Source organism: Pollachius pollachius (genome assembly GCF_949987615.1).
Source record: "Pollachius pollachius genome assembly, chromosome: 9".
Taxonomy (NCBI): domain Eukaryota; kingdom Metazoa; phylum Chordata; class Actinopteri; order Gadiformes; family Gadidae; genus Pollachius; species Pollachius pollachius.
The window spans coordinates 21,304,330-21,316,417 of NC_136942.1; the positions used below are offsets into that span (position 1 = coordinate 21,304,330).

Genomic DNA, 12,088 nt, shown 5'->3' on the forward strand with positions numbered 1-12,088 from the left:
TCAAAAACAGAATAAGGATTTTTCTCTTTTGTTTTTTGTTTAGTTTTTTTGTCTTTTCGGTTTGTAAATAAATAAACTCCATAAGCACGAGAACACCAAGCACATACATACAAATAGACCAACAGTCAAATGTTAAAAAATAAATCAATTATACATATATAGTACTCATTATTGTTTTTAATATTCATGTTTCTTACCATTCATAAATAATTCTTACTCAAACCCTGATTGGGAGAAGTCACATTCGGCATTCACCAAATGCTTAAAACAATTGAAACGGCGAGCTGGAGGGGAGGCTGCGTCTGATTGGTCAGGGCACAACAGGCCTTCGGACAACATCATCCGATGAAACAAGAGAAACAGCTGCTGAAACATATGCAAGGGCAACCCGTGGACAAAGAGACTTAGGACAGTCTCCCATAGAGAATAAAAAGGGTAACTTGTATTCGACACCGATGATGTCAAATATGCGTTACCCTTTTCCTTCTCTCTGGGAGTCTGTCCTGGGTGTCTCTGTCCATGTGCTGCGCGTGCCACAACATAAACACGGGCGACGGACGGACTTAAGACAGACTCTCAGACAGAATGAAAAGGGTAAAGCGTATTTGACAACGCCATGGTAACAAGGTGTGACCCCTCCTGCCAGAGTGGCTTGTGGTTCTAGGGAGAGGGGCAGGGCGGCACCGGGGCGCCGAACGAAGCAGGGGCCCAGCCTTGACACTGATCAATTCAGAGAGGAGCAACGTTGTGAATAATGACCACAGAGGAGGTGGGAGTCCAGGTGGAAGGACTTGTTCTGCCCTCTCCAGGCTAACCAGCTGTCTGGGCCACATACACTCGAGCTCCGCCCGACGGTTTTGCACTTCAGAGAAGGGAAAGTTTTAAATAGGACTTCATGTGGTGCTCTGTAGAGACCTGTCCACAACGTTGTGTCCGGTGGTGGTGTTGCACTACGGACTAGGCCTTAAGTATCACAAGTATCATCATCTACACCTTCATGTTGATGCATAGAGTCCCACGGAGAGAACTTGAGAGACGTTTACACACAGAAGGGGCTGAGATGAATAGGCTGGATGCTTTAAGTGGTAGTGGGCTGTCACACTGCCAAGAGCTTTGGATATCGGATGCAGAGAGTGTGCCAAACAAATCAAGTAAAGAGACGGCCTGGACAGGTGCACTCGGAAGTGCTCCTTTTGTGCCTTCTGTGCTCGCTGCTCATTGTCGCTTACCTGCTATGAGTGCCTTTGATGCACAAAGTTGTTCAAACATCAGTAGCAACCTAGGTATTCCACAATGAGGTCACCTTGAACACTTTGCCTTGGGCTTGGAAGAGAATAAAGTTTACTCTGAAGAAGACCACTGAAATAGCCAAGACAACAGATAGCCAAGTTATTCAAGCCAAAGCTGCTTTTATGGCATCTTCCACAAGAAATCTCCATGACCTTGAATGTGAATTCTTCACGTCATTAACCAATCAGCCCGGGACTTGGCAGTAGTAGCTTCACTTACAGGATTAGCAGCAAATGTTTTAGTTTGATAATAAATTAAACAAAATGAGAGCATATACCTCCATTTTATCTTTGTACGATATGACTATAATAAAATACAAAAGTAAATAACAGTGTAAGCTGAAAGCATGGCTGTGGATCTTTTATCCACCAAAGTGCTCTATTATTAACAACAGACTCTACAGCAGAGATGTGCTCTCTTATTTCCTCTCCCAAACAAGAGTTCCAGGCTCAGTTCTACCTTTTTAGATCAGAAAACCCAATCGGGGCCCGGTTACCGATAATAAAACACTTCCCGCTGATGACTAAGCTCTTTAGAGCCCAGCCCAGTACAACCGTCCCCAACAAGCCTATTATTTTGGCTAAGAGGCAGAAACGGCGCGTTATGTTGTCGTCCGTGGCGGCGTACACAGACCTGCTCTTTTCCATCTATCCCAGGGACATCCACACACATAGAGACGATAACTATAGCTATGAGGACACAGACTATAGAACTACACTAACAGAGCACATCAATATTGAAGCAGAGCCCTTCTACATGGCCAAATAACTAATGATCCCCCCGGCACATTGCTCTGCTCGTAGCAGACGTAAATAGGATGACCAGCAGCACCCCCAGGTACAAGCATGGCCAGAAATATACCCCCTCTTCTTGGATTCCTAATGGGGACGTAATTTGCAATGACACACGAGACAGAGGCTTTCAAAATATAGTGGGTCATGTTCCACGCCTGGCCAATTGTTCTGAAGGATGCTGGAGAAGAGCAGCTTCAGCACCAACAAACCGAGACGCAGCGCCTGGCAACCGAGTCACATGGGGATAGTGAGAGTACGACTGCACACGGCCTGTCTGCACTGCCCTTAGGGAACCACAAACTCTTTTACCGATCTCTCTCCAACTGGCAATAGATTAATTATTGATTATTTATTTATATCTGCGTTGTCTCGGCAACGGATGTCAGGGTACACAGAAATTCTGGCAGGTAAAGATGACATGAATGATGACGATGAACTAATGACACCTTTTGGGACTTATGTCATGCACACGATCAGCAATGGAAGGGAACATGTCTGTTTAGAGTGACGGTCGACGACAGTGCACATGCAGAAACATTTGCCCTCCGTTTGCGCAGCTAGTCATGTTCAGGGTGAACACTTAGTTTGAGTGGAGGTAAATCAAATGTACAATCAAAATACGCAATATAAATATTATAAATAGATGCCTGTATGAACTGGTCATTAAGAACTTCTACACCTCCGTGTTAGCACGTCTCTTCCTTTACACAGGTCGTTCTTTATGGCTTACAGTATTCGTGTTGGTGTATTATATGGCTGTTGTATCCATGGGTACGGACATGGCTAGCTGAGCTCACTGCGCCTGACATTCAAAGCAACTGCATACCCTGTGTCCCCAGGAGATCAGGGAACGAGACGATCACTCCAGTGGGTGAACCGCACTCCTCCACTAATTAAAACAAGAGAAGCAAAGAACAACAGTTCTAACAACAGAACAAGGCCATGTCTCAGGCTCAGCCGCTCAGTCAGGGGCTAACATTTAACAAGCAGGACTAGCTCCGTTTAGCCTAAGCGCAGCTGGGATTGTGTGTCAGTAATGCTGTGGTGAAAGCTAGTCCACGTTGCTTGTTGTCAAGGTATCTGTTAGCTGCTAACACCACACACAAACACATGCACGCACTCACGCAAGCACGCAAGCACACACACGTTGGTGCGTTCCTGGCCTGTGAAGCGCTCTGAGACTGTGACTGAGATTAATGGCTACACAAATGGAGGACTTGACTTGACACACATGTACTGACACACCAGCGACCACACAACGCACACACAAGCCTCATCCTGGGACCACCCAGACCAGACCAAGCCTCACCCAGGGGGACCCCAGACCAGACCAAGTCTCACTCTGACCCCCCAGACCAGACCCAGCCTCACCCCCCATCCCTCCAACTGATGCTCTGCCGTTTCAGGAACTCCTCCCTTCGTTTACACCACGACCGAATCATCATCACATCAACTCAACGCCATCCATATTATTGTTATTACATTTGTCCAAAAGTGCCGAGAGAAAGTCCCCGGCCCTGGGTTCAGAAGGCAGGGCGGTAGAGGAGCGGGAGGAGGAGGAGAAGGAGGAGGAGCAGGGGGAGGAGGAGGAGGAGGAGCAGCAAGAGGAGGAGGAGGAGTAGGGGAAGGAGGAGGAGGAGCAGAGGAAGGAGGCGGAGGAGGAAGAGCAGGGGGAGAAGGAGGAGGAGGAGCAAGAGGAGGAGGAGGAGGTGGAGGAGGAGGAGCAGGGGGAGGAGGAAAGGGAAGGAAGAGAAGGAGGAGGAGACTGGGGTATCAATGGCAGTAAGAAGAGCAGGAAGAGCGCAAGATGAGGAGAAAGAGAAAAGAGAAGATAATATATTTGAGCGGAACAGTTTGTTGTTGAACACACACACACACACTCCTGTAAATGCAAACGCACGCACACGTCACACGTTCCGCACATGTGAATGAATGGCTTATTTAAGGTCACTACAGTGCAGAACAGCATGAAGTGTATATATATAACCACGTACATAGACACCCAGATGTAAGCACAGAGTAACTTCCATACTGCACACAGCAGAGCTTAGGAAACATGCTCTTTGCTTCAGTTTGGAGATTTTCGTTGGAAGAACCTTTTCTCCTCTTCAGTTGGTGGCTTTCAGAAAAATGACATCATTGTATTTTGGGGGTGTTTGATATATATATATATATGATATCTTCTTTTTGTCTTTCTCCACGTCAGAGCCTTTTGTCTGGGGAAGAAGAGGAGTGGTCCTTTTGCGGAAGTTCATTGTGTTCCCGTCTCCCTGGTTCAGTCAGTCCAGGTATTTACCGAGCTTTTCTTTTTTTGTATCTTTGAATTTGTCAGAGCTACAGTCCAGCACCCACAGCACCTAGAGCACACAGACAACAAGGGCTCCGGGTGGGAGGACGAGAGAAACTAGTTGGGGGAGAGGAGGACAGGAGAAAAGAGAAGGAAGGTAGAGAGAAGAAGATACTGTGTGTGTGTGTGTGTGTTTATGTCTGTGTGTATGTGTGTGTGTGTGTGTGTGTGTGTGTGTGTGTGTGTGTGTGTGTGTGTGTGTGTTTGTGTGTGTGTGTCTGTGTGTGTGTGCGCGCGTGTATGTTTGTGTGCGTGTGTGTGTGTGTGTGAGAGAGAGACAACAAAGTTAAGAATTAATTTTGAATCCAGCTGCTCTCTGGCAAAGTCAACATCAACCGTTCGTTTGATTGCTTTTTAAATTCAGAAAGTCCACTGGTTTGTGGTGGAAATATCCGATGCATATTAACACGAGGGGCAGGTTGGAAATCAGATAAAACTGATGAAAAAAAGACAGAAACTAGACCCTTCTATGAGGCACACATGTTTTGTGTGTCTGCTCATTATATAGATCTTTGCAGTTAAAGTTGTATAGGTCTGTATTTGTTAAATACAGAGCATACTGCAGACCGGGTCATACATTGGCTTTGATCAATAAGTTATTTATTTATTCATAAGTGTGGTGTATTTCTTATAGTAACCGTCAACTATCTACCGTGTAAATAAGTTGATCGGTATAAGTAAGAGGGGTGGAATGGCGTTTGAGGTCACAACCTTTAGGGGTCACCGGGAAGGGAGGGAGGGACAACCCAACCTCCGGGTCAGGAGAAGTGTAGCCGAACGGACAGACAGTCAGAAACAGGGGGACCATTGGCATGGGGGTCCCGGGGGTAGACGGTAGCGCCGGGCAGAGTGGGATGGAGGAGCAGGAGGGGGAGGAGAGGGAGGAACCCGACGGGGGGGGGGGAGCCGTGGATCGGCAGTAAAGGTTTGAGGGGAGGAGCCGTGGACCAGCGGTAAAGGTTTGAGGAGAGCAGATGGCTAATTGTACCCGTGTTCCGCAGCCTGGCAGCAAGTCAGTCTTGTGCATAAGGACAGGATCAAATCGAAGAGGAGCGGGGGGGCGGGGGGAGAGCGGGAGGACTCAGGGGGGGTACTGGAATCTGGGCGGGGCCGATCAGGCCTTAAGGGCGTGCCATTGGGCGACGTTTGTGCGCGGTCGGCCCATCATATCCTTCCAGTGCTTTACCTCAGCGGGCCCGCTCTTCCACGACAGGTAGATCTGAACACACGGGGAAACAGAGGGACAGAGGAGCAGAAACCAGTCAAAGCGGTCACAAGCTGACTTCTGAATCTTAATCCACCTCGCAGCTACCAGCTGGCTCGTTGGTCAGCACCTCACTCATCCTCTAGTTCTAAATGTGTCATTTGACTTAACTGGAAATTGTTTGCTTACAACCATTCATTCCCACATTTACACACCGACGGCGGAGTCAACCACGCAGGGTGACAGCCAGCTCGTCGGGAGCAGGCAGGGTGAGGTGACACCTCGACACTCAGACCCGGGGTCGAACTAGCTCTGAACTGACGACCTGAGCTTAGCTCAGAAGGTAGAGCGGGTTCAGACGTGACCAAGAGGTTGCTTCTCAAGATTTCCCCACGATAATGGGGCTAGGGCTAGGTTTTGTTCATACCATAGGGGGAAGCCCTTAGCCTAGCCCTAGGGCTAAGGGCTTCCCAGGCCCTACTACACAACCCAGAGTCCTGCATGGGTCTTATGGTGTGATCCAGATGCCTCGGAAACCAGCCTTCCGAGTTGCACTTGTGACGTTATTTCTGGCCTCGGAGCACTTATAGTGTTTCCGTTAGTCTCTGTGATTGTGTCATGAAATTGGCTAATCGTTCTTTATTGTTAGCTACAATAGCCTATTTAGCATACCAGCTTGAACACAAACAACACAACTTTACATTGTATTTTACACGCAGCAAGACCATGCAATGCATAAATCGGTGACCGGTATAAAGTAGCAATGTAATCAAGTGTGTAAGAGCATTTAAAATCAACGATAATGACCAACGTGGTACAAATACAAAGAAAATAAATCTCTTTAGGGGCGCAGCCATTTTTGTTGAGAGCCTTATTACTGAATCGTTATGCTCTCAGAATTCCGAGGGGGCCCGACCAAAAGGGGGCGTGCCGCCGTGAAATGCCTCAAGAAAGTTGGGAGATTTCTCCACTTGCAACTCGGAAGGCTGGTGTCCGAAGCATCTGGATCACATCTTTATTTTGCAAACCCGCAAATCCGACCCGTTTTCAGACAGTAGCACGAATTACATTCCGCACCCGAGCCAATTCGCTATGAATTGATATGGATTCAGGAAAATTAGACACATTAGATGGAACGACTTGAATTACACTATCTGGAGTTTGGCCTGGTGCTTTAGATTGCTGTGCAAAAAAAGCTGATTATCCACTGTAAAATCCACTGATTTTAATTAACTCCTCCGCTCCTGAATAACACATCCAGCACAGGAGAAGTCTCGCTCTCTTGCTGCGCTGAATGCAGGGATGGTGAGGATATTCTCGAAATTTGAGCAATATTGGGAAGTCAACGACGAAGATAGCATATCAATAGAGTAATCTTCAGGTGTTTTGTGATCAATGTAAGCAGCAACTTCATCCCGTTACTACGGCGCCTCACCCGCCTCACCCTATCTATCATAGGGCCTGGGAAGCCCTTTGAGACGCTCACGCTGATACACAAATCATCAAATCAAATGCACTGAAAGGACAGGTCGGGCTCACCTTGCCAATCACGTCATTCCGACTGAGCCGGTCCTTGTCCATGACGGTGATGATGATGGTGGTCTCCCGCAGCACGTGGGCGGGCACGTCGAAGGGGAAGGACTCGTTGAAGACGGGGTTGAGGCAGCACTTCATGGTCACTGTCTTTTTCTTCTCCACGCGCTTGTCCTTGTGCATGAGCCACAGCTTCACGTAGGGGTCTGGAGCACGCACACACACACACACACACACATACATGCACAGACACACACATACATTGATGCAAGAACACACTCTCACACAAACACACATACACAAACACACAGACGCAAGAAACCACTCACACACACACATATAGGCACACACGCACACATACACACCACACAGACGCAGGCATGCACACATACACACACACACACACACACAGACACACATGCATTGACACAGACATTCACACACACAAATGCAGGTACAAACAGACACACACGCACAGGCAGGCACACACACACACACACACACACACACACACACACACACAGTGAGTAGGGGAAATATATTATGTGTCTAACTGTAGCACACATGTTTGTGCGTGTTGACTCCATATGAGGGGTTCGTTTTGTAATTATCCTGGCGGGGAGTGGTTCAAAAAAAGAGAGGCAAGTGCGGAAGTGAAGCCAGTACCTAGTTAGAACTCAAGGTCAACCCATCCCCCGAGCCAAGGCACATACAGATGAGGTATTTATGGAAACAGGGCAAAGGCTTTTCTAATATAAATTCTGGCACAGAATTACCATAACTCTTTGCTGCTGTTGTACTTAAAGTCCCTGCTCTTGCTGCTTTCCTGGGAATTAGTGGTGTTACAGTCGTACACCACAGCTTCCCTCTCACGAAGGGACCCAAAAACCATGCAAGCCATGCAGTGCCTGAAGACAGGGGCTGTCAGTGTGCAGGGAGCTAAGCCGACATGCGCACGTAGCGAGCAGACTCCCATTAGACATAAAGAGGACACGTAGGAAGAGGAGGAGCTGTAAACGGCGGGGAGGAGAGAAGGTCATCTGGCCGGCCTGGTGCGGCGCAGTGCAGCCCAGCAGAAACACAGAGAGCCCGGTTAAGAAAGCGTGTTGAACGCGGAACCGGAGAAGATAGACTGAGGAGAATCTGGGGCAGGCTGTGGATGTGCTGCTGGAGGTTTTCAGATGACAATGCAGACAGAGCAAACTAAATTGTTATGTGTACCTGAGGTGCCTCCGATATCCATGGCTTTTAGATTGCGTGCTTTGATGATGTTCACAGTGATGGTGTTAGCAGTGGGATTATAGCACAGAGACACCAGCAGGTCACCTCGCCTTCCCTGGGGAAAGAGAGAGACACACAAACACTTTTTACACACATTTTAAAGGGTTTTCTTTATTCGACAAATGACATACATTTCCATTGAAATTTAACGTATGCAGACATACATACATACATACAAACACACACACACACACACACATACACACACACACACACACACACACAGACACAGACACACTCACACACATACACACAGACGCACACACACACATACACACAGACGCACACACGCGTGCACGCACAGTCGGATGATGTGAATGAATATATATTTTGTATTGCATTCCAGAGCCGCTGTCCTTTCAGCACCAGGGCGACGGCAGATGGTGCATTGACTACGCTCTACCTACACTACCCTGCACTGACACCAGAGTTCACTTTCTGGGGCTGGGATGTTAAAACGAGACACCTGCAGAGGAGCGGCAACAACAGCAGCAACAACAACATAATCAGCCATCAGTGACGGATCGTGGCGGACCCCCCCCTCCACTCCATAATCACCCACTCTATGCCCCCACTCTGCCCCTACACCCCACCTGACCACCTATCATCCCCCAAACTCACCGCTCCGTCCATGCAGGGCTTCAGCTCCTTCCAGAAGGTCTTGATCTGGCCCAGCTCCACCTTGTTGAGGGGGATGGACACCTCCCCGATGGGGTCGTTCCTGCTGAAGCGGTCGTAGTCCAGCACTTGTAGGTACAGGGTGCGTTCCCGGACCTTCTCGTACGGGAACCCTGGGGGGGGAAGGAGGGACAGAAGGAGACGGGCTGTGACAGATCGCATCGAGAGCACAGCTATTGATGGGCGAGGGACAATGAGCTGAGGGGCTGAACGACGAGGATGGGCGCCTTGTATCATGAGTGCACTAACAAAGCCTGGGTTGTTTAAGTTCCTGAATGGCTTCTGGCTTCACAATGGCTGTTGTGAAGACAGTACCTGCTCTTCTGCTTCTGTTGTATGTTTTTGAGTAAGGAAGTGTGTGTCTGTGTGTTTCTGTGTACGTGAGTGCACACATGTGTCTGTGTGTGTGTGCATGTATACAAGTGTGGGGGTATGTGTGTTTGTGTTTCTTTAGCTGCATGTATACGTGCCTGTGTGTGTACGCGCGCGCGCGTGTGTGTGTGTGTGTGTCTGTTTTTGTTTGTGTTTGTGTGTATGTGTGCTCCAACAGTCAGGGGGCTGTACCCCCACCAACAAACCCCATCACTCACTGACCCTCGAACAGGAAGGTCTCGTTCCAGTGGGGGTTGAGGTTCTTCCTCTTGACCTTGGTCTCCAGCTTGTGCTTCTTGTCGGGCAGCAGGTAGAGCTTGACAAAGGGGTCCGACGTGCCCGAGAAGTCCTTGGCGGGGAGGTCCTGGCCCTTCAGGATCTTGACGGTCAGGGTGGAGTCCTGGAAGCTGTAGCCGATGCTGAACTGGATGCGGCCCAGCTTCTCGCTGACGGGCCCCTCGCCGTCGTCCTCCTCCGACCCCGGGGACAGCTGAAACGAGCCGGGGGCGGGACACCACGTGTTGACTGAAGGACCATCCTGTGATCACCTCATTTCCCACAAACTCTCTCACACACACACCTTCTCAAAGCGACACTAGGTGACACACTGGGATGGGGACGACTGACACATGTTTTCGCAGCGAGATGCCGGCACAGAGCGCTCATTTTATGAGGCTGCAAAACAAAAGGAGATTGGCCTGACATTAAGCAGACGGCGAGGGTTTAATTTCACGACTGATGTTCTTAAGAGGCAGCAGGAACCCTGATGGAAGATAGGGCAGCTCTAGACCTCCCATTATCTCCCCCTCTCCCAGACACTCTCCCTTCCTTTAAAAGGTCCTAAAAAGCTCTTATCTGATGAAACCCAATAGACAGAGACAGAGACAGTCCCCCTCTCTCTCCCCCAGAGTGGTAGAGAGAGGGGGAGAGAGAGAATGATAAAAAGAGAGAGAAAAAGAGAGAGAGAGAGAGAGACTATGGTTGACATCCTTGACTTGCCGCTGTATTCACCCTGTTTTGATTTGGCTCTCCCTCTTGCTCATCCACCGCCCCTCCCCTTCCTCCCTAAACCTTTTTCTCTACACCCTTTATCCTCTGCTGTTCATCTCGCGCCCTCTACTAGACTGCCAGATGGGGAGGGGAATAGTGAGTGTGAGAGAGAGAAAGAAACCCAAAAAGTATAAGCTCATTTAGAGTGGGAACCGCTCAGACAATACTGCGCTAATGACACTTCAAAAGGGGCGCTTTGCATATCGCACATCTCCTTTAGAGTCCTAAATACTCCTTGAGTCACCGATGAGTCACCTTTGTACTTGAAAGTTCTGCTCCTTCTAATCCTGTAACGGAGATCTTTGTTGTGATGTGTTCCCCCTCCGCACGGCAAAGTGTTATTTGTTATTTTCGCGGTCAACGTGAACCCGCCTTCTAATACCCAAACTAAATCACAACAGCGTGAGTCACCGGCGACGCAACGCCTCACTTGATTGCTTCTTTGAAACGCTGCCTCTGTAATTTTCAGCAGCTGGCTTTCCTTAAGCACCTGTTGGGTTTCCCATTAGCAAGGCCGTGACGTGGCTCAGCAGTCTGAGCGTGGTAATGTTGTGTTACTGACACAGAGGCCCCGGTGTATGGGGCCTACACTTTGTTTACTGGGGCAGGTGTGGGTTAGGGGGTAGGGCTGGTCTGAGGGGGAGGAGGGGTGATGGAGGTGAAGGGGTGCTGTGCTGGGTGAGAGGGGGGTGGAGGTTAAGGGGAGTGGGGCTGGGTCTGAGCGGGCTGGGTCTTACCATCACCATGTCTCCAGTAAGAGAGTTGGCCAGGTCTGTGACAGAGGAACGCCCGTCAGCATCAGGGGGGTGGCCCTTGGGGCTGTTCACTGGCTTGTTGCCTCTGTGGAGGGAGAGGAAACAGACAGCAGTTGGTGCCGGGACAGGGCGGTGGTGAGAGCGACGCTGACCAGCTACTATCCAAAGAGGGAGAGGGAGATGGAGGCAGATAGAGATAGGTTGAGTGGAAAGAAATCCCAAGAATACAAAAGAAAAGGGGAATATGCATCTTTTTTTGTACCATTTTCCCACAAGTTACACATTAAGTTCAGGGTTGCATCTGGTTGGGGGATCTGTTGGAGGTTGAGCTGCCTCTACGTGTAAGTTGAAGATGGGGCCGCTGCCAAATTCTTCACCCGAATGACAAGTGGGCACCAGAATTAAGGGTGTTTCATGTGTCTAGCCACTCTGAGCGATGATTTGATTCGGGGATGTCTCTACAGAGGTCTACTTTTGGTAAGCATCCAAAAGAGACACTTCACCCAAAGAGGGGAAACATTTCACACCATTTGATATTCTTTATAACATACATGATGTCTCCCCCTATGCACTCTGAACATTTATACAGGACACACATGTATGACGACACATATATACGTGTGACAGCACGTTGTTCTGGGCTGACAGGTACAGGACACATATAGGACAGGGACAGATGTTGGGGACCGCGGCTCATTTCACAGAATCTACAGTTTGATGGATGTGTGAGAGTGTTGACTATTACAGCCAGGCGCACTAATTAAAGAGATCAAAAAATAAACAG

At 49.0% G+C, this 12,088-nt stretch overlaps 1 protein-coding gene across 1 annotated transcript in view; it reads right to left on the bottom strand.

Moving 5' to 3' along the window:
- Window positions 1-5,545: 5,545 nt before the first annotated feature.
- The window catches only part of syt7a (synaptotagmin VIIa), a gene marked incomplete at both ends in the record, with an annotated part of 63,760 nt that continues 57,217 nt past the window's right edge, over window positions 5,546-12,088 (bottom strand). The window contains 6 exons of the mRNA XM_079743145.1: window positions 5,546-5,650; window positions 7,175-7,374; window positions 8,390-8,504; window positions 9,071-9,240; window positions 9,722-9,989; window positions 11,287-11,389. Coding sequence (XP_079599271.1) covers window positions 5,546-5,650; window positions 7,175-7,374; window positions 8,390-8,504; window positions 9,071-9,240; window positions 9,722-9,989; window positions 11,287-11,389 — 961 coding nt within the window. The remainder of the gene's footprint in view (window positions 5,651-7,174; window positions 7,375-8,389; window positions 8,505-9,070; window positions 9,241-9,721; window positions 9,990-11,286; window positions 11,390-12,088) is intronic.